Source organism: Pleurodeles waltl, chromosome 5, assembly GCF_031143425.1.
Source record: "Pleurodeles waltl isolate 20211129_DDA chromosome 5, aPleWal1.hap1.20221129, whole genome shotgun sequence".
NCBI lineage: Eukaryota > Metazoa > Chordata > Amphibia > Caudata > Salamandridae > Pleurodeles > Pleurodeles waltl.
The window spans coordinates 982,901,384-982,927,859 of NC_090444.1; the positions used below are offsets into that span (position 1 = coordinate 982,901,384).

General features: G+C 43.8%; 1 protein-coding gene across 1 annotated transcript in view; it reads left to right on the forward strand.

The window, feature by feature from the left end:
- The window catches only part of SOD2 (superoxide dismutase 2), a 232,654-nt gene that overhangs the window by 36,961 nt on the left and 169,217 nt on the right, over positions 1-26,476 (forward strand). Inside the window, exon 2 of the mRNA XM_069235142.1 lies at positions 25,847-26,043. Within this exon, the coding sequence (XP_069091243.1) occupies positions 25,847-26,043 (197 nt within the window). The remainder of the gene's footprint in view (positions 1-25,846; positions 26,044-26,476) is intronic.

Sequence of the window (26,476 nt, forward strand, 5' to 3'; positions counted from 1 at the left end):
TTTAGTGGCAAGTCGACATGGCAGTTTAAAACTGCAGTCCGGCTGCAATGGCAGACCTGGGACTTGTTTTAAAGTGCTACTTAAGAGGGTGGCACAATTCGTTCTGTAGGCTCACTAGTAGTATTTAATGTACAGGCCCTGAGTATATGGTATACCAACCTACAAGGGACTTACAGGTAAATTAAATGTGCCAATTTGGTCTAAGCCAATTTAACCATACATTTAGGTAAGAGCACAAGAAAATTAGCAGTGGTAAAGTGCTAAGTCCAGCAAAATGAATTCAGCAAACACAAAGCAGAGGAAAGAATGCAAAATGCTTGGGGTGACCCTACAGAGAGGGACAGGTCCACAGCAACCAGCTCCAACATGGGACAAAATGGTGGTCACCACAGGATTACTAGGAGGAAGGGCTCCTTTAGGGCTCTGTTGACGATGACCCCTCCCTGTACTACTTATGAGAAGAGGGGGCTTCGGGCCTCCAGGTAAATTACCGCAAATCCTATGCCTTTTTATTATAATAGGGATCACCTCCTCTTTGGACTATATAACATTCAGTGGGCCCCTCAGACATTACACTGTTTAGGCATACACATGTGTAGGGAATCGACCTTTTAGACTGTAATCTCATGATCCTAATCTCGTGAAAACAATCACCTCGTTGAAACCTCAGATTGGGTTCTTGGTCACCCTTCTACTGTTGATGGCGGGACGAATAACTCTGACCAGGATGGTCATGCTACCGCTCTATGTACCACTTTGATAACATCCCTGTTAATCCTGCCTCTGTCATTAAAACTCTTGATTCCTTGTTAATTGAACTCATGTGGATATTGAGTAGATACAGAGTTGGGTTAACTAAAATGTAGTTGGTGCCCGCGGATAGGGGAATGTGTGTACCCCACTTCAAAGCTTATTGTTTAGCAGTGTAGCTGCAGTGGTTATCCAGTTGGTTGGCCATCACCTGGACGAAATCAGATATACACATTGTATGCTCAGACTGGCCAAATTGTGTAGTCTGCTTCCACCAGCCCAGGTGCCAATATTGCACTGGATAACACGTCACTACTAGAAGTGCGCCCTCAGATATACAGGTATGCCCCCCACCAGGCCCTGAGTATCCCCTTGAACGGTCTACCCACCTCCTTAGGTACGCTCACGGCAGATAGACTGCTGTCCTGGGAGCAGGCAGGAGTAAAGACGTTGGGTGATCTATTTAATGACAAAACTCTTATGTCCTACCAAGAATTCGTACAGCTACATGGTGTACCGGAGGCACTTTTCCTAACGCATGCCAGCATCATAAGATGTGCTCACAGACACTGGGCCCCCTTGGTTGCTGAACCAACCCCCCACAAGCATATTCATGTAGTACATATGATTGGTCATGGCTGATGTTGATCAATCTGATTTATAACGAGCAGCAAGTACCCGTGGGGGTCTCAAGGCCCCTTCCCTGAGTTCTTAATGACAGAGAATATCACTTTATCCTAGAATACCCGTGTAGGGTATTGCATAGTTCCTGCTTCAAGTTTATCCAGTTTTCCGTTCTGCATGTGGTATACCTTATTGCTCTAATAGTAGCAGGTGGAATCAGATCATAAAGCAGGAGTACCAAAATTCAAGTACCCGAGCAACAATGGAGAGAATGAAAAATTAAAATTGGTTATCCATCAAATAATATTAATCATAAATGTAATCAGTGCTAATGAGATGGAGACCAAGATTAAAAACAGAGTGAGAGTCAAAAGGTGAGTGAGAATGCTCACGTGCTCTCAACAATTATACAAGAGGATTAAACCAGTTATGGTGCCTCTAGTCATCAGGTCTACATGTTTCGCGTCTGGTGGTCCAGCCGGATCCAATGACGCTTCATCAGGACCAAAAATAATTTTATTATTGGGAACGCTGTCAGGCGGGTAGGTGGAATGGCTTACGAACGACTGCATCAATAATGTCAGTTCCAGTTCCTGACATGCAATTCCTAGGAGCTTTATCCTGATACCGGGGATGGGCGACCTTATTTGACATAGCAAATACATCAAAGTAAGTGACTGTTTTTGTATTCCTTTCCCTAGTAGGGCTCATATTAATTTATTTTTGGAGAAGTTAAAATTCTTTTTGGTCCTGATGAAGCGTCATTGGATCCGGCTGGACCACCAGACGCGAAACATGTAGACCTGATGACTAGAGGCATCATAACTGGTTTAATCCTCTTGTATAATTGCTGAGAGCACATGAGCATTATCACTCACCTTTTGACTCTCACTCTGTTTTTAATCTTGGTCTCCATCTCATTAGCACTGATTAAATTTATGATTAATATTATTTGATGGATAACCAATTTTAATTTTTCATTCTCTCCATTGTTGCTCGGGTACTTGAATTTTGGTACTCCTGGTTTATGATCTGATTCCACCTGCTACTATTAGAGCAACACGGTTAAGAGCCCCCCTCAGGGAGCCCGTTAGGCATTGCAGTAGTTAAGCCCTCCTCAGGGAAGCATATTGTGGCTTGCGTTAATGACCCATTGCATCGATTTTGGGATGAAATGTGCTAGCATGCCTGGTCCTTATTAAGTAAACTTACAAGGGGGCGCATACAGGCTGATGAACCTTTTGAATCGCATGGAGTATCCTAGTCATGCAGTGACTACTGTAGTGGTAGCTAACATTAATAATCACTAAACATTTATTGAAACAACTTTAAAAACATAAGACTCAAGAACAACCACTACTCAGAAAAATGAGTTAACTTTTATTCCCTATTGTTTACAATTTTAATCATCTGTTAATTCAATCTTTATTAATCAATCTTTATTAGTCTGTTAATAAAAAACATTATTCTCAAAGAAAACATGCGCAACAATGAAATACCATAAGCTATGAATTCAGCACTAAGAATGTAATTCAGCAATTTAGTTTGTCAGTCATTTGTCAACTTCACCCTAACAGCCTACCTAACCAAGATTAGCATTGGCATGTGGGTCTTCATGCGAAAACCATTTAGAGAAAAACATTAATTTAGAAAAATTCTACCCAAGTGTGAATCTCTATAACAGCGCAGTTGGTACCTAGAAGAAAAGGCACAAAACCATCAGTCACATCTTCATAGCTACTGTTAGAAATGGGGTCTTTGGTTGACAGTCAGGTTACCCCCTGTTCAAGCAAGGACCCTCACTCTAGTCAGGGTAAAAGAGAATCACCCTCAGCTAACCCCTGCTTACCCCCTTGGTAGCTTGGCAGAGCAGTAGGCTTAACTTCGGAGTGCTAGGTGTAAAGTATTTGTACCAACACACACAGTAACTTAATGAAAACACTACAAAATGACACAACACAGGTTTAGAAAAATAGGAAATATTTATCTAAACAAAACAAGACCATAACGACAAAAATCAACCATACATAAGTCAAGTTATCAATTAAAAATCAAAAAGAGTCTTTAAGTAGTGTTAAATACACACTAGCGCTGCTAGAGTGAAAATGTACCTGGTGCGATCAAAACTAACCCCTCACGGGCAGGTGTGCGCTCCGCATGGCGGTACGCGAGTCGAAAATCCAGCCGCACGATGATCCGAAAATCCCGCAGCGCAGGTTGTGATCTCCCAGCCTCCGTCAGCGATGCTGCTCGTCGTTTCTCCTGCTCCGTGCGTCGATTCTTCGGTCGCGTTTCCTGCAAGCGTCGTTTCTCAGCTGCAGAGCCGGCGGCGCGTCATTTTTCTCACCCGCAGATCGGATTTGCATCAATCTTTTCCCCGCACGGCGCTCTGTGCGTGGATTTTCTTGTCTTTAGGCTGCCAGCTTCTCCTTTCAGGGTCCCAGGAACTGGATGAGCCCCCAGGGCAGAGTAGGAGTCTCTCCAGAGACTCCAGGTGCTGGCAGAGAGAAGTCTTTGCTGTCCCTGAGACTTCAAACAACAGGAGGCAAGCTCTAGATCAAGCCCTTGGAGATTTCTTCTCAAGATGGAAGGCACACAAAATCCAGTCTTTGCCCTCTTATTCTGGCAGAAGCAGCAACTGCAGTATAGCTCCACAAAACAGTCATAGGCAGGGCAGCTCTTCTTCCTCAGCTATTCAGCTCTTCTCCAGGTAGAGGTTCCTCTTGGTTCCAAAAGTGTTTCTAAAGTCAGTGGTTTTGGGTGCCCTTCTTATACCCAATTTCTCCTTTGAAGTAGGCCTGCTTCAAAGTAAAGTCTCTTTGGAATGTGAAATCCTGCCTTGCTCAGGCCAGGCCCCAGACACTCACCAGGGGGTTGGAGACTGCATTGTGTGAGGGCAGGCACAGCCCTTTCAGGTGTGAATGACCACTCCTCCCCTCCCTCCTAGCACAGATGGCTCATCAGGATATGCAGGCTACACCCCAGCTCCCTTTGTGTCACTGTCTAGTGTGAGGTGCCACCAGCCCAACTGTCAAACTGACCCAGACAAGGAATCCACAAACAGGCAGAGTCACAGAAATGGTATAAACAAGAAAATGCTCACTTTCTAAAAGTGGCATTTTCAAACACACAATCTTAAAATCAACTTTACTAAAAGATGTATTTTAAAATTGTGAGCTCAGAAACCCCAAACTCCACATGCCCATCCGCTCCCAAAGGGAATCTACACTTTAATCAGATTTAAAGGTAGCCCCCGTGTTAACCTATGAGAGGGACAGGCCTTGCAACAGTAAAAAACGAATTTAGCAATATTTCACTGTCAGGACATATAAAACACATTACTATATGTCCTACCTTAACCATACACCGCACCCTGCCCTTGGGGCTACCTAGGGCCTACCGTAGGGGTGTCTGACATGTAAGAAAATGGAAGGTTTAGGCCTGGCAAGTGGGTACACTTGCCAAGTCAAATTTACTGTTAAAACTGCACACACAGACACTGCAGTGGCAGGTCTGAGACATGATTACAGAGCTACTTGGGTGGCACAACCAGTGCTGCAGGCCCACTAGTAGCATTTGATTTACAGGCCCTGGGCACCTCTAGTGCACTGTACTAGGGACTTACTAATAAATCAAATATGCCAGTCATGGATAAACCAATCACATGCACATTTTGTAAAGGAGCACTTGCACTTTAGGACTGGTTAGCAGCGGTAAAGTGCTCAGAGTAACAAAAACAGTAAAATCATCAACAACCTGGGGAACAGAGGCAAAAAGTTAAGGGAGACCACGCCAAGGATGAAAAGTCTAACCGCTACCTATCCAGGATGGATCAGCAACAAGTCAGTCTTCGTCTTCAGGTCATCAATCAGTCAGCTACGGATCAGGCTCACAGAGTATGAACCCAGTATCAGCACCTCTGACAGCGTCTGCTGATGTCATCAACTCCTTCCCAAATTTGCCTAAATTCTGAAGTCTTAGCCCCTTGTCATGACTTTTTATTGCGTCTCCCAGTCCATACCACTAATTGCTAATTGGTCAATCGGTCGGCAGATATGACTCCAACATATAGTTTTTATTGACCAAATCCTTTAAATTGTGTACAGTTTATTTCACAGAAAGCTTATTGGTTCTTGTGGTGAGGACATCATCCGTCTCTTCAGGTATCAAAATTGTTGCATATGGTTCTCCAGTCAGTGCCTCTATTGTTCAAGTCCTGGGAAAGTACATTTAGCCTACACTACACATAATTGTTTCAAATTGTCTTCATCATCTCCTGTCCGTCGGTACATTTGCAGAATGTTCTAGCTAAGCAACTTGAACTCTGAGCGGTTCAAGGTCTCGTCCCCGGTTAGCAGTCCTTTGCAAGGTGTTCGAATTCTCCATGTTCAGAGCGAGCAAGGCCCAGTGGAACCAGGCCTTTAGTCTGGCTAATTTAAGACTATAAATTAATGTAAAACATAGGTTATACATCTCATTATGACATATTATTACATTTTCTTCATATATTTTCATTATTTCGCATATTTTAGTCATTTTAGTACATATGGTGATCACTCCCCGAGGGCACATTTTCAAATGCGCACATTATTTTTCTGCCATTTATTTCTCTATGCATTTTCTCATTAGTACACACACACATATAAGTCGTTAATAATTTCTTAACTAACATTTCTGCTCCAACACATGCTTGAAGACTTTACATCTTGAGAGGAGAGCAGTGATTAGACCCCCCCTCCCTGATGATGTCTGAGCTGTCTTCCTCTGATCTCCATACAGAACATGGAGTCATCTCTGCCCTCACCGTAGTCATGTACGTATTTTCTTTAAAATATGGTGCCCTCTGATATTTACTATATTACTCCACTGTGCTATACTGTCCCTATCGTGCACACATGCTAAGATACCATATCGAAATGTGTTGTCATTACTATTTAACTATGTATGAAATGCATATACACATGCTTCTTTTCATTTGTTTTTAATTTGTGTAGAGGACGCCCAGGGCTCTGATGACAGGTGTTAAATAATTTGTAATAATCCACAATTGCAGACCGTTACTGTACAAATGATCCTGTTCAGACTAATGGCAAAATGCCTACAGTGTCCCAGTTTGTGTCTGATGGACATTGGTTCCATTTCACTAATACTTCACATGGATTGTTTTGCACTTGTGAAAATAGACATAAAAAAATGTATGTGGTGATTATATTTCAAAAGCAATAAAGCTTGTTTAAAAAACATTATAAGACACGCAAGAGAATATAGGGCTGTACCACAGCGATGCCCATACTTAATAAGGCAGGTGGGAAGAGCTTTGGACACCTCAGTGAAGAAAGGTCTATAACAAGCCGCCTTATGAGGGGAATTAGACATTTGATGTGCTGCTGTGCTTTATATGTGCATCACAGGATATGACAGTGATGCAGAGGAGGGAGTGTGGCTGTACCACTTTAGCATGTTTATATTCTGGAGAAACATTTCTCATGTTTATCGAGGCCCAGGATGCCTTGGACCCACAGTAATTGGCAGAAAAGTTTGGATGAACTTCCCACAAGCCCATTAATCCTCCTAAATGCTTGACCCACTATTGAGTATAAGAAAAGGTTGTCAACAGGTCTCACTACTCCAAAAGGCACTAAAGGCAGATAGAAAGTGCCTTTAAGAGTGACTCGATTTTGGGAAAGAGTTTTAAAAGATCTAATTACGACTACAGGTCTGTGGCCTGTTCCCAAATGAGGGAGGTCTCGAGCAATGTTCAATTAAAATGAATCCATTTTTAGATAATCTATCTCACTTACATCGACCCAGTGGCAATCAGAAGGATATACCCTGAGAAAACATCCTCCACGATGTTTGATTGTGGAAACATTATTTCACATGGCATGGTTCTGTAGTGAATTAACTGTTTTCTGAGAACAAGTTGTTGAGGTTCTACATGTCAATGACATTGCCTCTATGTCTGCTAAGCATAATACGAAACTGAAAATAAGGGTAATATATGATAAATTTGTGAAGATGAGGCTGGTGTTGGTTGGCAAAACGCTGTATCATTATACTCTGGTGACAGCTTTGTAGAGTGTTTTGGGAGAAAGCCATAGTGGAGTGGGCAACAGCAGAAGAAAAACTGAAAATGTATAGAATAGATCCAAAGGCTGCAGAGGACATATTTATTTGGGGAAGGAGAGGGGGAACAACTAGTAATCTGGTGACAGTGACTGATGAGGATTATTGTTATTATTATTATTTTGGGATTTTATAAAGCGCAACAGCTACTCGAAGTGTCCTGGCACTAACCGTGAAATCTAACCCAACAAATGCAAGGAAGTAAAAGGCTGACCCAAAGAGCCAAGTCTTGAGACATTTCTTGATTAGTAAAATGTCCCTGGTGGCACGAAGTTGTAGTGGAAGAGCTGCCACTCCATTTTCCTTCCAAATCGAGGGAGGACTACCAGCAAGAAGTGGGAGGCACAAAGTGACCTAACTGGTTGATTCAGAATAAATCTGTTGGACGGGTACTGAGGGCCTTTACTATAAAAAGCTCTGTGAGTTAGAACTAGGCCTTTGAACATCACATGTTCTTTCATGGGCAACCAGTGTAGGTGTTTTAGAGTTGGCGCGAAGCGAGAATCCTGGGGAGATGCAGCAGGAGCAGAGTTGTGGCATTCTGCACTAGCTGCAGTGTCCTTGGGAGGTAGGCAGGCAGTCGAGTGAGTTGGCATAATCCAACCTTGAGGTGTTTTACTGTTTTTTGCTGTGCAAGGGGAAGCATTTACAGAATTTATTTAACATTTTTAACAGGCCAAAACAGGCTACTACCCCTGCCACCTGAGGAGCAAAAATTGCGGTGGTATCAGACTTCACCCCCAGAGTATGCGTACTCTAGCCTGTAGTGGGGAAGGGAGACATCTTGTGGCCAAAAGCCATTGTCCCAGGTGGGGGGGTGGGGGGCATTGGACCTGAAGAGCAAGATTGCTGTCTTGCTGGCATTGCATTGGAGGCTGCTGTCACACGGCGGTCATAAATATCTTAAAATTACTCAAAGCATTGTGGGTTTTATGAAGTGAGGAGAAGTTGCGTATCATCTGTGTACTAAACTATTTGTACACCAAAAAGTTCTATCAGAGTTGCTAAGGGAGTCCTATACACATTGAACAATGTGGGGTGCAATGCAGACGCTTGAGGAACTCCAAAACCCAATGATTTGTGTTCTGAGGCGATACAGGCAATCCAAACTGATTGAGATCTCTCTGCCAAGAAGGAGCACAACCATACCAAGGCTAGGCCACCAACACATATAGCACTGAGACACTGCAGTAGAGTGGAATGTGAGACTGTATCAAAAGCTGCAGATCTAGAAGAACCAGTGAAACCTGCTTCCCATGATCCACCGCAAGCCTGATTGTGTCTGCCACCTCCAACAAAGTAGTCTCAGTGCTGAAGCCCTACGGAAACAGATGGACTAGCTTATTCTGCTCTAAAAAGTCAGAAAGCTGTTTGTTGATAAGCTTCTCCAAATTCTTGGCGAAGGCTGGAAGCAGAAAGCATGTACTATAAGCTGCAATTCTGAATTATGAAATCACTGATAGAGAGTATATTGTGTTTAGCAAGAGCCACTTGGTACCTCCAGATGTGCCTGAAGGATACATTTTTGGAAGCTGTGCCCTGCACTGCCGCTGGAAGCATGGTATGCTATAATATGTGATGCTCTCTGTGCTGTATCTCAATTTATTATGAGATTGTGTTGTTTACATTCATCTGCTGAAGTCTTGTTAAAAATAAAGATCTAAAACAAAATCTTTCTTGTGAGCTATTGTAGATGATGCAGAAAATGCACCAGTGGCACAGGAGTTAAATATCATGTGGGAGGTAGTGTATATTTACATTACCAATATACAGGGAGTGCAGAATTATTAGGCAAATGAGTATTTTGACCACATCATCCTCTTTATGCATGTTGTCTTACTCCAAGCTGTATAGGCTCGAAAGCCTACTACCAATTAAGCATATTAGGTGATGTGCATCTCTGTAATGAGAAGGGGTGTGGTCTAATGACATCAACACCCTATATCAGGTGTGCATAATTATTAGGCAACTTCCTTTCCTTTGGCAAAATGGGTCAAAAGAAGGACTTGACAGGCTCAGAAAAGTCATAAATAGTGAGATATCTTGCAGAGGGATGCAGCACTCTTAAAATTGCAAAGCTTCTGAAGCGTGATCATCGAACAATCAAGCGTTTCATTCAAAATAGTCAACAGGGTTGCAAGAAGCGTGTGGAAAAACCAAGGCGCAAAATAACTGCCCATGAACTGAGAAAAGTCAAGCGTGCAGCTGCCACGATGCCACTTGCCACCAGTTTGGCCATATTTCAGAGCTGCAACATCACTGGAGTGCCCAAAAGCACAAGGTGTGCAATACCCAGAGACATGGCCAAGGTAAGAAAGGCTGAAAGACGACCACCACTGAACAAGACACACAAGCTGAAACGTCAAGACTGGGCCAAGAAATATCTCAAGACTGATTTTTCTAAGGTTTTATGGACTGATGAAATGAGAGTGAGTCTTGATGGGCCAGATGGATGGGCCCGTGGCTGGATTGGTAAAGGGCAGAGAGCTCCAGTCCGACTCAGACGCCAGCAAGGTGGAGGTGGAGTACTGGTTTGGGCTGGTATCATCAAAGATGAGCTTGTGGGGCCTTTTCGGGTTGAGGATGGAGTCAAGCTCAACTCCCAGTCCTACTGCCAGTTCCTGGAAGACACCTTCTTCAAGCAGTGGTTCAGGAAGAAGTCTGCATCCTTCAAGAAAAACATGATTTTCATGCAGGACAATGCTCCATCACACGCGTCCAAGTACTCCACAGCGTGGCTGGCAAGAAAGGGTATAAAAGAAGGAAATCTAATGACATGGCCTCCTTGTTCACCTAATCTGAACCCCATTGAGAACCTGTGGTCCATCATCAAATGTGAGATTTACAAGGAGGGAAAACAGTACACCTCTCTGAACAGTGTGTGGGAGGCTGTGGTTGCTGCTGCACGCAATGTTGATGGTGAACAGATCAAAACACTGACAGAATCCATGGATGGCAGGCTTTTGAGTGTCCTTGCAAAGAAAGGTGGCTATATTGGTCACTGATTTGTTTTTGTTTTGTTTTTGAATGTCAGAAATGTATATTTGTGAATGTTGAGATGTTATATTGGTTTCACTGGTAATAATAAATAAATGAAATGGGTATATATTTTTTTTTGTTAAGTTGCCTAATAATTATGCACAGTAATAGTCACCTGCACACACAGATATCCCCCTAACATAGCTAAAACTAAAAACAAACTAAAAACTACTTCCAAAAATATTCAGCTTTGATATTAATGAGTTTTTTGGGTTCATTGAGAACATGGTTGTTGTTCAATAATAAAATTAATCCTCAAAAATACAACTTGCCTAATAATTCTGCACTCCCTGTATGTGACAAAATATACGGTTGTTGGGAGTACCACAGTGCTTTGGATTGACTGCAGTTTAAAGGCACTGCATTAACCTGTGGTGGGGGAAAGGGCCCGTACCGCAAATAAAAAAACCTTTTTATACATTAAGAAGTCCCCTCGAAAGTGTACCTTACCAAACCATAAGGTTGAGTTGTTTAAATATAAAAAATGTGGCACACTCCATATTTAAAAAGTGTGGCCTTACAGTGACTTGAAGGTCTAAAACTATTTCACTGATAGGCCTGTCCTCCAGCAAAAATTTAACCGGGCCTAAATTGGATTAAAATACTTAATTTTCTGTCTCTGAATGGGGAAAATACTACCCAGAACCCTTCAGTAATTTTCTATTCAAAATATTTTTATTGATTTTGTTGCATATTGGTGTCTGAGCCTTCCAAGAGAAGGCTATCAACTGACGTGCCTCGTGTATCATATAACTAGTTAATCTCCATTTTGCGTATATCATGGTGTGTACAGCAGTGGGGCGCACACCCAGGATGACTGTATGCCAGTACTGATTTAATATGACTTGGTGTTTCCTTCCAAAAAGTAGAGATGACTGCGCAACCACCAAATCTGGCAGAAGTCACCTAAAGCTTCATTACATCGCCAACACCTGGATGAAGGTCCTGAATAGATTTTGGCTAAGCATGTAGAGACATCGTACCAAAGGAACATCAGCATAGGCTGGAATATGTCTTGGGGTGGTCCTGTCAAAGTGTTTCCCATTGTTTCAGTGTAATATTTAAGGAGGAGGTGTCTTGCCAGGTGATTTTGTAAGCATGGTGGTGTTGTGCCGCAGTATGTTGTAGGACAAAGTAGGTGAAAGAGATGAGACCTTTAGTGCCAGCTAGAGCGGACTAGCTGCTCGAAGAGCATGTGTGGTCTAACTATCTCTAGGTATACCTGTGGGTGTAAGGCCCAGTTGCGCAGCTGGCAATATTGCAGTCAAATCCTATTTGTTTTAACAATTCTGTTTATTGGCATTTCAAATAGTACAAATTTGTTCGTTTATTTTTCCAGAACTGAACACTCAAGGCACTACATCACATTGGTATACAGCTTGTGGAAGCAATTACCTGCTTCGTAGAACCATAATTACAAAGTATCTAATACTTATTTGATCAATGGCATACAGAATCATAGTGGCAAAATCTCAATCTCCCTGAAGGTCTCAGTTGCGTGTTTGCGGGACAGGGAGCTGGTAATCGCTCTGATCAACATCTCAGAGATGCATACCTGTCCCCCCTGTGTACGTAAGCCAACAACAAAGTAGAAAGAAACAAATCATCACACTTAATTAACCCAATAACTTGCCCAGAGTTTCAAAAGTCATGTGTGCGGTTGTCTGTGCCTCCAGGCTGGGGAGGCAGGTCACGTGGGAGATGGGGGACACTAAGCAGGATTTCGAGGGGGAAATCCTTCCTAGAACGCAGACCGGCAGTGGTCCGGTCTGCACTAGGTCTCAGTCATCCCCGTGCCGTTCGGAGTCAGGGACCCACCCGTGATATCATCCGCCTCGACGTCCAGTGCCTCCCATGCGTCCACTACCTCTGCCCACAAAGGGGCAATCGGTCGGCGCCTCATATCCCTCATCTCTTATCTTTGCAGTACTCTCTCCTCTGCCCTTGCCCAATGAGTAATGCCCACCACCCACGTGGCAAGCAGGGGGCCACACTTGCTTTTCCAGGCCATCGCCACTCGCCTGCGCGAAAGTACTAATGCCTAATCTGCAAACCGATTCCCCACTTATTTAGCTAAAGGCCTGTCAAAAAGATACAACAGGCTCACCACTGGTCCATCATCTAGCTGTCTTTGTAAAAGTGTGTTGAGATGGGCAGTCACCTTTCCCCAGTAGGGTCTTAGCGTTGGGCAGCCCAAAGTCATGGCGAAGGTCCGCACCAACCAACCGACATGGTGGGCATGCTCCTGTCGTCCCCCTGCGGATCTGGTTATTTCTGTGTTGGGTTAGATAAGTCCTGTGAACATAGGTATATTGTATAAACTTCAGAAGTGTATTACACTAAATCTTACATACCGAGGCTAGAGTCTTATGCCATTCGGCATTTGTCACAGTTCTATCTATGTCGGCGTCCCATTTGTGTCACAGTCCGTCTAGTGGCTTCTCAATCATCCCATTTAGAGCCTTTATATATCTAGGTAACCAAGTGCGAACCTCCACCCACAACCAGCACAGTCTGGAGGGCTGCCGCCGTGGGTGGTTCACCACTACCGTCTTCCCCACTGTGCTCTCACGGCCTGTGCCGCTGCTTCATAAGTGAGGAATTGGCCGAGCGGCAGGCCCCTGTAGTCTGCGAGGTCCCTTAAGAGGATCAACATCCCTCCCTGGTAGCTGTCGCCCACAGTAGTGATCCCTGTCTCTGTCCAATATTTAAGTTGTCAGGGGGTGAAGGCAGGCCCAGCTGCGTCACATGGGAGTCCCACAAGGGGAAGTGCAGGCGCATAGAGATTAGTTGTATTTGTTCTCCGAAGGGCTCTACGCCACGCTGCCAGAGCTGTGGATACCAGTATGTTCGGTTTCGGTGGTACTGTTTTCCCTCTGAGCATTTGTATTATGAGTTCCTCCCCTTGCCCGGGTTCACCGTTCATCGTTGTCTCTGCCAAGTTTAGCCCATTTAGCCATTGCGCCAGCCATTGTAATTGAGCTGATAAATAGTAGAGTTCAAAATCTCGGGCTCCGATTTCTCCCCCCCACCCCCCTTCTAAGGTGGCAGACGAAGCGTCCCCAGTGCCACACGGTGCCGTCCCCGTCCCATATCAGCTCCCCCATCTCATACATAGATAAGGAGGTTGTCTGCGTACAGGGAGGTGATGTGTGGGAACCCCTCCCTCTAGTCACACCACACTCCTGTACCTTACTGCTTAACTTCTCTGCCAAGGGCTCTATAGCCAAGGCAAATAGTAGGGGCGAGAGTGGGCAGCCTTGTCTAGTCCCCCTATGAACCTCGTAGCTGGCAGAGATTGTGCGTCCTGTTTTGACCCTAGCTGTAGGGTGAGTGTAGAGCAAGTTTACCCATTTCCCCCACTCCAGTCCCAGGCCCATGCGTTGCCGTGTTAAAGGCCATTTCCAGGTCTACTGACACTTTCACAGCTGTGGGGGTCATGTGGGTGTTTCTCGTCATAGAGCAGCTTGTAGAGCCTCCGTAGGTTACTGGATATGGTTCGTATAGGGATGAACCTATTTTGGTCCTCATGGATGAGGTCCCTCATATGTGGGAGTAGTCAGTTTGCCAGCCCCTTGCTGAGTATTTTAAAGTTGGTGTTATACATTTAAAGTGGGCGATAATCAGCAACCGTCAGCCTGTCCCGCCTCCCCTTAGGTAAGGGTATCACCAGCACCTTTGTAACAGAGTGAGGCAATTCCCTCTTATAGGCCTCTGCGTACATCTCCACCAGTCGTGGGGTCAGTACTCCCACGAACCTTTGATAAAATTCAGGGGGGAGACCATCAGTCCCAGGGGTTTTCCCCTTCGCCAGATCTTTTTTAGCAGTCTGCACCTCCAGTGCAGTCAATGGCACCCCTAATTTTTCACTGTCGGGCCCTGGCAACGTTCGCACTTATAAGCCACCCAAATAAATGTGCAGCGCCCCTCTCTGCTAGCAGTGTTGCGCTATAGAGGGTCATGTAGTAAGATCTAAACTCATCTTTAATGTGCGTCGGTGCATGCAGTATAGTCCTGTCAGGTGGGTAATTGGAACGCTCCTGCTTTCCGGTTTTATTAGCCAAGCCAGTAGCATCCCAGCTCTCCCCCCCTTCCTCGTGAATTCTATTAGTGCGTATATTATAGTCGTGGCAGCGAATGCGTTCTAGTGCCTTATTATGCACTTCCTGCGCTGCTGAGAGCAATTGAGGCGCCTTCAGGTTGATACCTAACTCGGACTCCCACCTCCGTAGTGTTGTCTCTACGCGAAGGACTTCGGCCGTCAGATCTCTTCTGATTCCCACTGTTTGACCTAGGCAATGGCCCCGGATTACCACTTTCAGAATCTCCCATTCCACCCTCTGATCTGAGGCTGTCCCTTTATTTGATGTGAAGTACTCCTTCAGTTTAGTCGCTAAGGCACCGCAGAAGGCCTCGTCCTCTAAGGCTCTAGGATACAGGCGCCACATCGGGATTGGTGGTAATTTCTCGGCTGTCTGCATCGTCACTAGCAGTGGACTGTGATCTGACACTGTGCGGCCTAAATATTCTGAGTGTGTGAATGTACTGCTAATGCTGACTGTACAGAGCATATGGTCGATTCTAGTATCTATTTGATAAATGTGAGAGTAGTGTGAGAACTCCCTGCTGTGCTGGTGCTGCAACCGCCGTATATCTTCCAGCACTCACCCAGATCTCCAACTCACCAAACCCTTGGCCACCCTGGTTGCCGCCTCCCCCGCAAAGATGGAGTAGAACGGTCTATGTCGGGATCAGGGACAGCATTGAAGTCTACCCCCAGGAGATAAGGAGCGCCCAGGTGTATGGCCAGTCGGGCAGACACCCTGTGTAAGGAGACCTGATCTTGGATGGGGGCGTATATGCTCCCCAGCACTATCAGTCATCCGCACAAGCACTAATCCACTAATACATACCGGCCCTTTTTGTCTGCGTCCATCGAGACAGGTTTGAACGGCAATCCCGCCCTCACCCAGACGAGCGCTCCACGAGCATATGCAGAGTATGTGGTGGCAAACAGTTGCCTGCGTCATCATTTATGGAGGCGGTCTGCCTCTACCTTGGTGAGGTGTGATTCCTGTAACAGTGCAATTATGGACTCCCCTTCTCTTCAGGTGTGTCAGGATAATGTGGAGCTTTGACATGCTACCCATCCCCGAATGTTCCAAGACATCAGTTTAAGAGTAGTTACTGCAGGCATCAGGGAACCAGACTGTCACTCGCTGCTAGATTTCCCCTCCGCCCCCGTCAGCCCCGTACACTGATTCTCATCCTGGGCATCGCCAGCAGCAAGAACATCAACAGTAGTAATCAATCCCCAACTCGCCATCCCCAGGGCAGAACGGCAACGGCCGACCGCCCAAATCTATGTTAACAGTCTAATACTAGCCATCGTCTTCACCCTGCTGGAACAGTCCAGGGGCAAATGGGGGGAGGGGGGTTATGTTCGTACCGGCCCACACTCGCACTCTGGGCGCTGCTCCCATATAGCGCAATTCCATGTAGTGGCGAGAAGCGGCAGAGGTTAAATAATGTCTTCAGCTGTCTGAGGTGTCATGTGCGGCAGACCACCAAATGGATCCACGACCGACTCATGGTCTCATGAGTCCCCTGTCTCACCTGCATTCTTGTGACTTAGTTCCTTCTTATCAGAGGAGGGTGACTCCGTTAGAGACACGGCTGCCTGAATCGCCGCCCGTTTACCTTGGCTGGCTTGTGTTTTCGATGGCCCAAGCACCCTGTCTCTGTGAGTGTGGTCACCAGAGTGGTGTCTCTTTTTTCCGGCGTCTGGTCGGGGGACGAGGGGAGAGGGGCTCATGCAGGTTCTGATTGTCAGTTCCAGTTTTATGCGTTTCAAGCCAGGACCATGCTTTCTCTGGGCTAAAGCAGAAATGCGTGTGGCCATCCCACATTATTTTCAGTTTCACGGGAAAGAGCAGAGCATGTCGAATCTCTTCAGACCGTAGGGCCTTTTTCTCTTAAGTATAAGACGCCCTCTTGGCCTGCACCGCGGCTGTGTAGTCTGGGTACATACTGACCCTGCTGTTCTCCATGTCAAAGGGCCCCTCTTCCAGCACTTTTTGAAGTAGCAAGTCCCGATCCTGGTAATGGTGCAGCTTGGCCACAACAGGTCTTTGGGGGGGGGGGGGGGGGGGGGGGAGGGTCGTCTCAGTGTGGGAGGCTTGGTCGGGACCCTGTGTGCTCCCTCCAGAACAAAGAACGGTGTGAGTTGGTGAGGGCCCATAAGACCTTTCATCCAGGGTTCCAAGTAGGCCACCATGTCGCTGCCCTCCACTCCTTCTGGTAGGCCCACTATTAGGACATTGTTGCCCCGGCTGCAGCCCTCCGCGTCTTTAGCCCTATGTTCCAGTCTCTGCACTCGGTCTGTAAGGTGGGCAGGTTGAGATTGTTGCACCCGGTGGGATGTGCCCATTTCCTTCACCTCTTCCTCTGCATTGTCCACTCTTTCCACCAACTTTCGGTGGCTGTAAATTGCCTCTAACCGAAGAAGTGCCTTCTAAAAAAAATGAAGACTCGTCCATGGACTCCTAACTGGTGTCTGCACCATGAACTGACATCTAATGTTCAAGTGGTAGTCCTTCTGTTTTCCTGCTGCAGAGAACAGAAAAAGCAGGAGGACTTCTGACTCCCAAGAGCTGACCACGGACGATTGGACCCTGCAGGAGACTTGGTGGCTGAGTAACTGGGGGTTTAAGGACTGGCCAGGAGTTAGAGGAAAATGAGAAGTAGTCCTTTTCTTTCCCATCTCAGTGGACTGGGACAAGGTGCTGAGGCTTGCCCAGGACAGTTGCCAGCAGGGAATTTCATTTGAAACCAAAAATGGATATGGGTGGCCCACCCTGGCATAGGGCTATGTCTCCAACCCAGAGGGTGCAATACAGCCTTTCTCGCCCCACCTGAGGTTTATTTGCTCCCATGTCCCTGTCCCCCCAGCCACCAAACAATTTCAAAATGGGTCAAAAGAAACAAAAGGATGGATGCTGGCCCCCCTGGCATTGATACATACGCTCACCTCTGAAGGGGCAGTAGGGTCTGTCCATTCTGGGGGTAAATAGGTTAGACTCAGATGGTGTTTTCTTGTCGGTCATCTATCCCCCAGATGTAGAATGCCCACTATATTCCAGGGGTTTACCATTCAGTTAACACCAGTCTGGCAATGGGCCTTGCCCTGACCCGATAAGGGACAATAGAGCCTTCCTGCCCCAGCCTGTGGGCATATAGCAGGTTTGCCAATAATCAGCACTCTGGTTGGTTGAAAACCCAATAGACCCCAGCAATTTTACATTTGGGGAGACAAAGGGTGGGGCATACCACACTTTCATTGGCCCATACCACCAGTCTAAAGGAGACAAACCAGTCTTTCTGCTCCTATGCTGAGGTTGGGTTTGTCCCAATTTGCTCCTTGGGTGGCAGAAAGCCCATTGGCTACTATGAATATTTTAATTAAATAATTAGGTGCGACTGGCCCATTCTGACATTTGGCCCCAACCTCTAGACCTTCTCAATAGTCTTTTCTGCTTCCCCGGGGACTGAGCAAACATGACTACATTTTGATTGTTCTCAGGTTTTTTATTTTATTTACATATGTGCTGGGCAGGGGGGATACATTCCAGTTTCATCTCACCTTCCATGTTGACTGGCTGCACTATTCACGCTCTGGATTTCTCGCCACCTGGGGAAACATATGAAACGGAGACAGGTAAATCCAGTATGGTCCCATAATGCGTTTTTTAAAACCTCAAACTTTGGATAAATACAGACATTTTCCTCACATTACAATACATACATTTTTCTCACATCAGTGGGAGAAAATTCTGGAAGCTGCAAGGATCCACAAAATACCTGCCACCTATTGGCTTCTCTCCTATTAAGAGCTCTGATGCCCTTTGAGCCCTGACTGCACTATAGAGAACTCATAATGAGGCAATATCCAATTAATTATCGTGGCCACTTTGTCTTCACATCTTCTCCAAAGGCTATGAATCGCAGATAGTCATTTCTCTGTCAAGACCGGGGTAAAGCCATATACTTGCAAAATTGATTATAGGTGAGTTCCCACTTCAAAAATGTCAAATAGTAAGCACAGTGCTTGAATAGACGTTTAATACATCAGAATAAAGAATTCAGTTCCATAAATCTATAATCCAATTGATTAATAACAGTCTTGAAGTTGAAGTTAGGTTCCAAAACATCAACAAAGTAGTAATCCAATCAACTAATAAAGCGATCAAACCAAGGTTGAGAATGTGATCGAGTAGCAGTTTTTGATGGAGGAACAGCCAACACATGTTTCGCCCCTTTAGCGGGTAGGCGGGGGCTTTCTCAAGGCTGTAGAAAATATATGAACAATATAAGTGGCATACCTAGCAAGAATATTTCCAAATTGAAAGCATGCTGTCCATGCAGATCATGCAGGGCATGTTGTGCTCCCTCGCAGTGTGATCTATAATTATTGGAAGTGTGGTGCATAGAAGAATCCCCAGTGTTAACCGAGAGCTAAGGTCCTAAAAAGGGTATTTAAATTATAAGAATAGAGCCATAAATTAAAATGGGAAATTCACTTTGCTGCTCTTGGGTGTGATAAAAGACAGAGGAGAAAAAGAGAAAAGTGCGAAAAGGTAAACATGTAATTGTAATCCTATTCATTAGGTGGATGAGGAAATACAGGCTGGCACTCGCGTGATGTTAATTCGTGTTCCAGAAAGATGTAAGTCAACATCCTGGATGTGTCTAATAACACCTCTTATTTTCTCTGTAGCAACTAGTTGCATACGTACAGACTTCCTGCTTAAGCCCTACTTCATGATGTCTTTTTTACGCTTAATAGAAGAGAACAACGCAATGCCAAACTGGATCAAGTCTTTAATACATCGGATACTGGCACTCCTAACCCGGGCAATACAAATCTGACTTCTGCAAAAAGCACTTTCTTGGCTTTAGAAAAATCACTTAAAAAGGAAACTGCTAACTGCTAAATGGTGGGAGGTGGCTTCACTTAAAAAATACTTGGATAACGACCGTATCCCCCGGGGGTTACGCATATTGATCTTTCCACCTACTGATACCACCTCCCAAGAGAGTCTTCAGAAGTGGGAAGCTAATCTTAAAATGGCTTCGATGAACATGATCCAACAACTCATTGACATCTCCCAGGAACAGTATGAGCGTCATAAACAAGAAGTAGATCAGCTTACTCAACGAATAGATGAGGCCAATTGGGGTGACATCTCAACAAAGAACTACGCCATTCTCAATAATATAATTGATAATTATGAGGCAGACATTATTCAGAGGAAAAATCGTAAATTCAGACGTGATCTCCGTGATTACCAGCAGGGGAGAGTGTACACGTTTAGTAAGAAATATGATCATGTTCAGGATTCTAATTCCCAGCTAGACACTATCAGCTGTCCAGACACCATTCCTTCCTCAGAAGTTGAAACATCTGATGACTCAGATAGGGATCCTTCTACCAGACCCAGGGTTAATTTTTTAGAGGAAGCAAGGCGATTTCGCCTAGGATCCTTACAAGAATCCCAGTCAAAACCACCGGATACTACAACAACTATGCCGGGCACCTCCGGTATACAAACAAGGGCACGCAGCAAGAATCTTCGGCCTCCAAACACAATGACCAATTAGTAGTTAATCTCTCAGATCATTCTCTTTCTCCTCCTGAATTACATATTCTCAATAAAGGTCTGTCCTACTGTCCCACAAATTTTTGGAACATAACACAAACTAAAATGGACTTTTTCAAGTTTATACGCCAACTTAAACTTAAGTCTTTCTTTTCTACATTTACCTCCTCTCCTCCTCGACCCTCTCCCTCTCCCTCACGATTGTCTCAAGAGATTTCTGTCCGGGACCTTGAAGATATAGGACTTCTCTGCAACTTGGCTAACATTTCTGAGCCTGACCTTTCCCTCCACACATTAGCAGAACAACTAGAGTTAAATACTAATCAGCACTACCCCTCGGGCATGAAACCGAAATCCACTTTCACCCCTACCCTACCAGCAGGTAACTCCATTGATCTCTTTGCACAAGCTGTTTTGAATGATCTTGACAGAGTATAAACGATATTGTGACAAACGTAAATTCCTCCCTCTTAATATCACTCGTCAACAAATCTCAGCTTTGATCAACCTAAGAACGAATCCTAATATTATTATTAAGGAAGCAGACCAGGGAGGAAATATTGTCATTCTTAACACTTCAGATTACCTCTCAGAGGCCTATCGTCAACTACACGATTCTCAGTGTTACAAACGGTTAGACTCGAATCCAACAGTACATATACAACAGCAACTTTCAGTACTCTTAGACCACTGGCTCTCCCGTCAAGTCATCTCACATCAAGAAAGAACTGCCTTATTTCTTTCTCACCCTACCGTTCCTACCCTATATTTACTACCAAAAATTCACAAAAAAGATTTCCCCCCTAAAGGCAGGCCTATAATATCAGGGGTCAATTCTATCTGTTCAAAATTAGGTACACTTATTGACCAAGTACTTCAGCCCTTCATGACCAATTTACCATCTTATGTGAGAGACACGAAAGATATCATTTGTAAACTCCAAGATATCGACTGGCAACCGGACTTCCTCCTAGTGACTATAGACATAGTAAGTCTCTATACTTCCATCAGACACTGGGATGGACTAGCAGACGTTAGACAAGCACTCTCGACTAGATCAGTGTTATTCACTACTCATAATTGCATGATATTGAATATGTTACAGTTCTGTTTAGAGAATAATTACTTTCTTTTCGACGGCCAGTTCTACTTACAATTACAGGGCACGGCGATGGGGGCCAAATTTGCACCTTCATATGCCTGTATTCTCATGGGAGCTGTAGAACGAGAGTGGCTGTGGAGCGATCAAAATGAATGCTTTTCCCAAAATATTATTTTTTGGGGACGGTATATCGATGACATTTTGTTGATCTGGCAAGGACCAAGAACTCTACTAACTCAATTTTTGCAGTCATTGGTACCAAACAAATGGGCCATTGACATTACATACAACATCTCGGATTCACAGGTCGAGTATTTAGATCTATTGATTTATGTGGAAAATGAGAAATTGCAGACACGTTTCTTTAGAAAATCCACAGCGGCAAATGCAATATTGCACGCCACCAGTTGTCACCCTTCAAGTATAATTAAAAACATCCCACAAGGCGAGTACAGACGAGTAAGAGTTAACTGCACTAAATCCAGTGACTATGATTTGCTCTCTTCACAAATAACTGAGAGACTCCTGACTAGGGGGTACAATCGAATATCACTGACCTCTGCTAACAGCAAACTGGGTAAAATGGACCGTAATAAGATGATCAATTCATCATCACGACGTACAGAGGATAGCATTATCGGATTCATCACCCAATTCCATAATGGCCATCACCTAATACGGAAACATCTTCGCAAGCACTGGCATCTTATCAGCAATAATCCCGCCATCCAAGGATTCATTACTCAACATCCAAAAATAGGGTTCCGTCAGGCCCCTAATCTCCGAGACAAACTCTGTCCTTCCTTTTTTCAGCAAACAGCTTCTGCTCCTTACTTTCCTAAACCCAAAGGTTTTTTCACCTGTACCAAGTGTTCAATATGTAAATTGGGACTCAACAGATCGACCATACTGCACATCAATGACAAAGAAGTAATGATCAAGGACTTTATTAATTGTGAAAGCAGAAATGTGGTATATTTGATTTTTTGCCCATGCAACAAGGCTTACATAGGTAGCACGATCCGCCCCTTAAAGCTTCGAATTCAAAAACACTTTCGGAACATTCTTAAATTGGAAACCAAGGCGCCTTTAGTGGAACACTACAAAACATTCCATCACAATGATCGAACCTTCAAATTCAGTGGAATCCACCGTATCACACCGTCCCCACGGGGTGGTAACTTACAATTACGACTAAGACAAGAGGAAAGCAGGATGATCATCCTATATGATACAGTGAACAATGGCTTGAATCAGGATCACGAATGGCACTATTGGCTACTGTAATTGTTGTATTGTTTCAGCTGTTCTGATGATCTGTAGTCTAAGCTCTTTGTTGACCTACCACTATTTTTCTTCCTCTTTAAATTGCTGGCTTTATTATGAGCTTTTCATTATATTTTCTATTGACGCTTATTTTTCCCTTTTTCCCACTTCTTGATCACTCTCAGATCATTTCCGCTTCTATATCCACCTATCTTCTATATTTGTCTATTGTCTCTATGTCTGAAACCTTCCTTAAAATTACTCTTTCCTAATAAATCACGTTCGTAAATAGCTTCCCACTTTACCCGCTTCTCTCTTATTCTATAATAAAGTCTTTCTACTGTTCTGTTTTCCCCCTTCGTGACATTAGTCCTCAATATTTTAATTTTCCAATTTCTCTTTTTTTCCTTTCTTGTTTTCCACGTTACTGTCCTGTGGGACTTTCCTTTATTTGCGGGCTTGACCTCTTCCAACATGGCCGCCACGATTTCATAGCACGCTGAATGTTGTGTCCCTCCTCTGTCTTGCTGTATTCGAGACAGAGAAAGGACGCCCCTGATATAATTACTGCGTTGTTTCCAGACGGCGTCTTTGTGATTTAACGCAGGACGAGCTGGAGATTTCTCGTTAGATTGTTCGGCAGGCTTTTCCCTTTTACTCACCGCAACCACAGGTAAAAACGTTATCACTTCATTTGCAGATCATGTATCAATTGAAAACTTTGAATCTTTATATTTTGCGAAGTTATCGATTTCTAGACACGTTTTTAGTATATATTGACAGGGAGCATCATCTCACGAGTAATAGGTTTTTATAATTGAGAGCATGTTGCTCACACTTATCTGTTATTATGGCTTTGCGAATTACGATCATATTTCTCATATTCATTTGTCACATCATGTTATTTTTCTACCACCTATTTGGATAGATATCTAATTCTACAGTTTTGTTTGACATTAGTTGTGTCATGGTTTTTAAGGGGGAACGTTTGATACTACCAACTTCTGGGTGTCTCTATTTCTTTGTGCTACTCAGCAAACACTGACTGTATATGAGAGTTCTTAAAAAAACTTGTTCTCATGTTTAGATTCTTTTTCACAAATTGTGACAATTGATGTCAGAAGTTCGCATTTTTTTCTGAACCGGGTACGTTATCAACCCTTTTGAGTCTTTTACCTTGGTCACACTAACATCCCCTATAGGATGTGTCTAATAACACCTGTTGACTTACATCTTTCTGGAACACGAATTAACATCACGCGAGTGCCAGCCTGTATTTCCTCATCCACCTAATGAATAGGATTACAATTACTTGTTTATCTTTTCGCACTTTTCTCTTTTTCTCCTCTGTCTTTTATCACACCCAAGAGCAGCAAAGTGAATTTCCCATTTTAATTTATGGCTCTATTCTTATAATTTAAATACCCTTTTTAGGACTTTAGCTCTCGGTTAACACTGGGGATTCTTCTATGCACCACACTTCCAATAATTATAGATCACACTGCGAGGGAGCACAACATGCCCTGCATGACCTGCATGGACAGCATGCTTTCAATTTGGAAATATTCTTGCTAGGTATGCCACTTATATTGTTCATATATTTTCTACAGCCTTGAGAAAGCCCCCGCCTACCCGCTAAAGGGGCGAAACACGTGTTGGCTGTTCCTCCATCAAAAACTGCTACTCGATCACTTTCTCAACCTTGGTTTGATCGCTTTATTAGTTGATTGGATTACTACTTTGTTGATGTTTTGGAACCTAACTTCAACTTCAAGACTGTTATTAATCAATTGGATTATATATTTATGGAACTGAATTCTTTATTCTGATGCATTAAACGTCTATTCAAGCACTGTGCTTACTATTTGAAATTTTTGAAGTGGGAACTCACCTATAATCAATTTAGCACTACTACTTTTGGGAGGCATAGAGTTCAGGCCTTCCGGTCTAGAGTTCTCACACCTATCTTATAAAAATGGCATTCTAAGGAAGTCAACTGGCTGGACTTTCCATATACTTGCAACACTGTCTCAAGTGGTATCATTCAGAACCAAAATTCAAGAACAACAAGGAAGTTAAGGTTGACACCAGGAAGTATTCAAAACCAATAAATATTTATATAATTATTTAACCAGCCTTAAAGGTCAGTACACAGCAACCACAATTCAAAGGGCAAAATTATGAAGGTGAACACAAGGTGCTTGTGACAGTTGTGCTGGTGAATGGCACAAGTGAAACACCAAAATTGTATATTAAATCACCATATTTATATGTATAATGCACAAAACCAGCTGATGGGTCAAGGTCGTAATATTTAATTCAAATATGTGTGAAAGAAATGTTTTTTTCTTTTTGCTTGGGCTTGAATTCACACACATTGTTCGACCATAACAGCCCACAGTTTATAGCTGTAATAATAGTTAACGTTTCTATCCTTATTCATTTAAGGATCATCATCAGGACAAAACAGGCCACAATGTGGTGCTGATGTCATAACCAACCAACGCGGCAGTCATGATTAAATTCAAAGGCTTCTCACTTTTTTAGATAAAATCACTTTGAAATAGCAGAAAGATAATCCTTAGGCCAAGCGAAATCAGGACAAGGTCTAAAATGGAGCTTGAATAGTTAAGGGGAAAGAATCCACAAGAGGAGGGTTAGAATAAATCAATTTCTTGGATAGCTACAGAAATTTGAGAATCAATCTCTGCAATCGGTGCCTCTGTGTCTCACGGGCATGAATCACCAAACTGTACCCAAGTCATGGCGATGAAGGGTTGCACGTTTTTAGCAGGAGAGATTTAGGACTGGACATGGGATGCTATGGCGCCAGTTTAAACTGTCATGACTGTATCCATTTTTGTAATTTTCATGAGCGGCGATGTCTTGTTTGAGTTTGATATTGCCCCTGCTTTCCTATAAGCTTGCACCATTTAAAAATTCTAACTAAGAAGTAAAGGTAAATGTCAAACCCACAACTAAGCATCCATGACTACATAAAGAACTAAACAACATAGCTGCTAATTTCAGAGGTTTAGCCCACCCACCTGATCCTACCTTGAGGGAGACCTTTCTGCAGTGAGACTTCATGTTACACCTTCATTTTCTTTTCCCAGTACATTGGCATGCACAGTATCTTCTAAAGGGTTATGTAACATTAACATTTTAAATCTGAAATATCACTCATGGAGAATTAAAAAGTTTTAATGCATTTTGTACTTAAACTAATGTTTACTGTATTCTTGTGCTAATCAAACATTTGTTTCTCACATCATTACAGACATAAAGTGATTGCATCTCTTGGGAGCATTATATGCAGACAGAAGCACACCCTGCCTGATTTGCCTTATGATTATGGTGCACTACAACCCCACATTAGTGCAGAAATAATGCAGTTACATCACAGCAAGCACCATGCAGCGTATGTGAACAACCTCAATGTGGCTGAGGAGAAATACGCAGAGGCATTAGCTAAAGGTAAATGTTTGCACAAATACCATTGTTTATATTTCTAGCTGTCCAAGTTGAACAACTAGGAGGTTCTTGTGTGGTTGGTGTTTCTATGTTGTATTGTGTTTTAGTGCAGGCCAGGTGGCAAGAGCCCTCATTCCTAAGCTAATGCATGTCTCCAGAATAGTCAGCAGGACAGTAGAGCTTTTTAGACTTCCTGTGTCCTGTACATTGTCTAATCTTGTGGCTTTGGACATTTATATTCTGAAAACAGCTGCTGGGGTGTCTTTTTATATTGTTTATTTTTTTTCAGACGTTTTGCCTCTGTCCTCTTAAGGTGGGTCCCTGTCCTTGTCATGCTCTGTTGGTCAATCTAAGAGGGACTGTGTGGCATTTTTAGTAGATTTTTGGTTGATATACCATTGCAGCAGTATTCAAACAAACATTTGCAATGCAGTGG